Raw genomic sequence first — 6,000 nt, forward strand, 5'->3', positions numbered from 1 at the left:
ACACACGGGACATCACACTGCACCTGGCATCTGAGTGGCTTTACCGGCGTCGATGTTAGCAAGGTTTTCTCTGACCTAACAATTCGTTTTCCCGTAGACGCCCACCTAATTCTGTGAAAAAGCAGCGCTACAGTCAACCTATGGACCTTGCAATAGAGCCATGATCAGAACGCAAGAATAAGTGTAGAGCCATGATCAAAACGCAAGAATAAGTGTAGAGCCATGATCAAAATGCAAGAATAAGTGACATTCTTCAGCAATTGGTACAAAATGCGAAAATGTTCGTATTTCTTACAGTGCGTTAGTGGTTCGTAAGCTTATTTTGCCTGTGCCGTCATATTACGTGCATAAATGTCTTTTTGCACTTAGAAATGGAACGGTATTCCCAAATGAGAGTGAAATAAGAAAAACCTGTGCAGCGTTCTAAAATACTAAAAATCATGAAACATTGCCTCAAAAACTGGAGATGTACTGTATGGTGACTAATATAACAAAATAAAAATTATTAACAAAATAATAAAATAAAATAAAATACTGAAACAAGATGCAGATGCTCAGGAAGCCTGGTTGCTGCAGTTGCTCAAGCGTCCGAGTCCTGATTTCAGCTCAGGTCGTGATCTCAGGGTCGTGGGATCCATCCTGGCATCAGGCTCTGCACTCAGGGTACAGTCTGCTTGACATTCTTTCTCCCTCTGCCTAGCCTCCTCCTAGTTATGCTCTCTCTCAAATTAGATCATAAATCCTTAAAAAAAAATATATATATATGCATATGAGCTAAGATTACAAAATCAGCCTCTCCGGAGGCTGCATGAATCCATGAACTTAGATTTTGGGAATTCACTTGCATAAAAGAATGAGGTAAGTAAATTCCCTTGAGACTTATCAGGGGAAATTTTGGATGACCCAGGTAGGTGACAAACACATTAATCACTCTGGTCTTCAACGTCTTCCATCAAAGGGTCTTTCCTCCCAGTCATCTGGAGTCATGGCCCCTGCAAAGCACCTTCTTCATTGCTCCCATCACATCCTTGTTCCGCATTGTATATATGACGGGGTTGACCATGGGGGTGACGATGGTGTAGAACAGAGAAACGAACTTGCCCTGATCCTGGGAGTAGTTGTTGCTGGGCTGGAGGTAAGCGTAGATGGCCGTGCCATAGAACAGGGAGACCACCGTGATGTGGGACCCACATGTCCCAAACGCTTTCCTCTGCCCTGCAGATGACTTTATTCTTAAGACTGCCCTGACAATCCGACCATAGGAGACTGTGATTAAGGCCACAGGGATGAGGAGAATGAACACACCGACGAAGAAGAGCTCAGACTCATTCGCAGTGGTGTCAACACAGGCAAGCTTGAGCAGTGGGGGGACCTCGCAAAGGAAGTGATCTATTTTATTTCTCCCACAAAGTGGTACAAGGAAGGTGAGCACAGTCTGCAATAAGGAGTTGGCAAAACCAATGACCCACGATGCAGAAGCCATGAGGGCACAGAGTCGGGGGTGCATGACCACTGTGTAGTGCAGGGGCCTGCAGATGGCAGCATAGCGGTCAAATGCCATGACCCCTAAGAGAATGCACTCTGTGCAGCCCAACCCTAGAGAAATGAAGAGCTGAGCCACACAGCCGCCAAAGGAGATAGACTTGTCTGTTCCCCTGAGATGAACCAGGAGCTGCGGGACAATGCTGGTCGTGTAGCACAGGTCCAGAAAGCTCAGGTTGGAGAGGAAAAAGTACATGGGAGTCTGAAGATGGGGGTCCAGGTGGGACAAGGCAATGATGGTGGTGTTTCCCAGCAGAGTGAACAGATAGAAGATCAGAAGAACCACGAAGAGGACGAGCTCCAGCTGAGGCCGGTCCGAGAAACCCAGCAGGATAAACCCAGTGAAAGAACTGCCATTTTTCTGTTCCATCCTCTGTTAGCACATGTTTCCTGTCAGGACCAAGCGTTTAGCAACTTTTAAAAGAAATCTTTAAAAAAATAATTGGCGGGGGTATTCTATCACGTTATAGACATGGCCATGGGATATTAAAAATAACTCTTTCAATAAATGATTGAAACTGACATACCTTATACCAATTTAGTTCTGCATTATCAGAAAAAGTAAATCCTTAATATGTAATATAGGAAAAGCGAAATAATGAACTTTGTGTTGGCGTCAGTCATTGGATGAAAGGTCTTTTGGTCTGCATGTGAACATTGTGTCAGAATTACCTCTGTAAGATATTATATTTATGGAAGCTACGAATTTGGATTTTGTGTTTCCTTATACTAGTAAAACAACTAAATCTCAATCAGAGAGAATGTGAGACCACCACCATTCAATTACAGTGTTTAAGTTCTCCTGAAGATGCCTAAAATTACCATATCAATTTATCAGGAACTCTGAAATTCCTTGGCCTTGCATAGTCAGGTGGAATCAGAGCTCTCAAATCCACCGGCCATGACTTTCCTCTTCCTTCTGCAGATTTCTGTTCCACACATTATCAACCAGAACACAGAGAATTCCTGAAAAAAGTAGAATTATTCACCATCAATATTCTAATCAGAATAAACATTTAAAAAAGTTACCACACTGTGTAATCTGTGTACAAAGTGCAATGCTTTACACCCCTACCTATGATAAAATAGTCAAATAGATGAATATATACAGATAAACACAGATTGATACTCAAAGCAATGACAGGTAAAAGCCTGTAATGGAAACCTTTAAGTACTACACAGAAAGTCCCAGAAAAGATATTTTGGTATTTTATAATTTCAGATATCCATCAACATTAGGTTAATTATTACCTTCTGGAAGCTCTCTTGTGAAGTTACTGATGCTGAACCAAGCACGTGGCCAACTCTCAGGGAGTCTGATGACCCTATTCGTCCAGACGCTTAGAACTGAAGAAGTGTAGTTACAACCCCCCCAAAAAGGCATCAGAAAACGAGTATTTCAGTTCTAGCATGTTCAAATTGTCAGGCATACAGTACATGTTTTGGTCTTCTAAGACGAAAAAACTGAATCAGGTTTCTGGGTAGACCCACTGGTGTGTGAAAGAAATGGGTACAAAACAGGCATAAAATAAATATTTATGAGATCAGATTAGAGGATAGAGCATTTCACACTATTTTGTACTTCCTTGGGTTTCCTATGGAGATGTATTCAGTGGTATCCACAAAAAACAATCTGTGCACGAAAAACGTCTTAATGACATTAGGTATAAAGGAATCTGAGACAGTGTAAATGTGCAACAACAGGGAATCTGCCAGAGACTCACTCCTGCTCAGAAGACAGAATAAAAACAGGGGCACCTGGGTGGCACAGCGGTTAAGCATCTGCCTTGGGCTCAGGGCGTGATCCTGGCGTTCTGGGATCAAGCCCCACATCGGGCTCCTCTGCTGGGAGCCTGCTTCTTCCTCTCCCAAATAATGTGACTGTCTCTGCATGTTACAACTGCTCCGAGTGCCTTCCTGGAGAGCACACCGGGAGGGAACTACGATACTCAGGTCATAGTCTACCATCTTTTTTTTCCATGTTACATCCAGGAAAATGATCCTACTTTAGTAACAATGGGTATGGGAAAGATCGGGCTGCATAATGCGTTCTCCTGATTGCAACAGACGCTCTGCGGATCTGGGTCCCTTTGTTCCCTTCCTCCTCCCTACTCAGCACCCATCCCTCTCCAATCCCTGTGCCCCACAGAGCGCAATCTTCCCGGAGAAAGCCTATGTTTAGACTAAAGTGAAATGAGAAGTTTCATTTCATCCACTTCTTACCACATTTAAAGACTCATGTAAATAGGCTAAGAACCGTCATCTATACGTAGGTAGGTATCCAATGACACAGCAGTAAGAGACATCGATTCCTCTTAGACAAACTATGTAAATAAATCTGGCTGGAAATAGTAAACACATCTATGCTAGATAAGGAGCACAGAACGCTGTCCCTAGTAACTATCATCATAGGATATCTTATAGGAAAACCCAGTACAAACAACACAAAAATTATTACTATGCATACAAAACAACAAATACTTAAATAAGCACAAGTTATATACTGAGAAGGAAAAGTGTTATTAGGTAAAATAAAAATAAAAATATATAGATGCCAAAAAACAAAAACAATGTCATTCTATGTAAAAATTACCAACTAAAAAACAATATAGTAGGAAATGATCTCATAAAAATACAATTCTACAATAATAATTAAGAGAACAGGCATCAAATGAAAGAGGTTGTATGTTCAGTAGCGGCACACGGAAGCTGATAGAGCCGTTAACAGAAGTGTTCAATGCTGATATACATCTAAAAGTTTAAGTGGAAGAGCAGATATTTCCAGAAAACCAGATGTTCAGTAGGCAAACTACACATTTTAAAGACCAAAGATCTCAAGAAAATGTCTGTATTGAAGATATTTCAACTATATAACAGTCATGGATATAATTCACATACAAACCCTGCCCTACCCAGTTCCTGAATGATCCTGAAAGAGTGTTGGCAGTGGTAGGAATGAGTCGCTATTGCTTTAATAATGTGACCGTGTCCTAGGTCTGAGCTGACCCAGATCTACCAGAACAGCCCCCGAGGACAATGCAGGAGGAGCTGATGAGGGGAATGCAGCTGTGACAACACGGGAAATGACAGGTCTAATGAACATGGACAGTGCTTTCCAGCAGGTTCCACGGGAGAAGGAGATCAAGTAGGATTTCCCCTGCATGTGGTTTGTTCAGGGAATGCTCTCAGGATAAAGGGGGTGAGGGAATAAAACAGAGCCGAGAACGTTGCTAAGCAAGGATGTGGGCTCAGGTGGACTATGGCCCGAGCCTGATCCCCTAAGAAGCGGGACAGGACTCTCCCACACAAGCAGCCATCTGTGCTGGTGGAAACCCCGCGTCCTCGCTGTCTGATACCGTAGTCGCCATCCACATGTCACCACCTGCGCATTTTAAACGTCCTCGCTGAGAAACTGAATTTTGTATTTTATTTAATGCTAATTAATTTAAATATAAATGGCTTCCTGTAGCTACTTACTCCCGGTTTGGACAGCCCAGCTCTGGAGCATGAATTGCAGCAGATTTCGTCCTGCCTGGGCATTGGCAGCCTTTGTCTACCCCACGAGCCTGTCACTGGCTGTGAGCTGCCCCCACCCTGTTCCTGAGACCCCCTGGCACAGTGGCTCCCCTTCAGCTGAGGGCCAATCTCTGAGAAGGGAATGGCTGTGAACCCTGCAGCCCGTATTCGTAACACATCGGGCAAGGACCGGAGCAGCAGCCAGGGAAAGAGGGTCTGAGCAGGACACCAAGAGCATCACGCAGGAGTCCATTCCCGATCCTGTGCGAGGAGACAAGGATGGAGCCCAGTGTCCAAACAGAGAAGCACCGACACAATAGTCACAAATCAACTCCCCTGTAGTAATCTCCGATACAGCATTTTAAACTCCACACGTATTTTAGATATCTTAGAAAATCTAAAGGGGGAAAATGACCATTTAGAAACTATTAATACTGACAATGAGTTTTTTGCATAGAGAACAAATATTGTCTAATTTCACAGACAATAAGGACCAAAGGGAAAGCAGGGAAGCATATACTCCAGTAATTGTACACATACGCATACTCTCTAATTATGTTACGAAGGCCGTAGTTTATTACCACTATAGATGCGTATTTAAAGTATTCTCCACGTGTGGATACACAGGTCTAAGGAATGGACTACAGTACAATGAAATGTCTGGGAACGACTTGGTAGAGTCTACAATGAACAACTAAACTTAATTCTTATACTTGGACACTTTCCACAGTCTTCCTTTAGACAGTGGACCATACAATCAACCCAATAAAGCACTTTTGTTTTAAGAACAATCGCAACTGAAAATTAACTAAGTTACCAATTCCTAAAGCAACACAGAGACCGAGTTCCATTTCACTCACCTTTGTTCATCTCTCTGTGGGTTCTAGCTAGTTCCCTACGTCCTTTCCAAGTCACTGCCTACACACAGTACTGGGATTGGCA

At 43.0% G+C, this 6,000-nt stretch overlaps 1 protein-coding gene across 1 annotated transcript; it reads right to left on the bottom strand.

The window, feature by feature from the left end:
- Positions 1-973: 973 nt before the first annotated feature.
- LOC123794424 (olfactory receptor 2B8-like) lies at positions 974-1,933 on the bottom strand. The gene has a single exon (XM_045800605.2). It carries the CDS (start codon positions 1,910-1,912, stop codon positions 974-976), a length of 939 nt encoding a protein of 312 aa, XP_045656561.2. The 5' UTR covers positions 1,913-1,933.
- Between the last annotated feature and the right edge of the window lie 4,067 nt (positions 1,934-6,000).

The sequence above is a fragment of the Ursus americanus genome, chromosome 32, assembly GCF_024610735.1.
Source record: "Ursus americanus isolate L20-20 chromosome 32, mUrsAme1.1.p, whole genome shotgun sequence".
Classification (NCBI taxonomy): domain Eukaryota; kingdom Metazoa; phylum Chordata; class Mammalia; order Carnivora; family Ursidae; genus Ursus; species Ursus americanus.

What these genes read in the sequence shown, in the direction of transcription:
- LOC123794424 (XM_045800605.2), bottom strand. Translation starts at nt 1,912, where the DNA reads ATGGAACAGAAAAATGGCAGTTCTTTCACTGGGTTTATCCTGCTGGGT.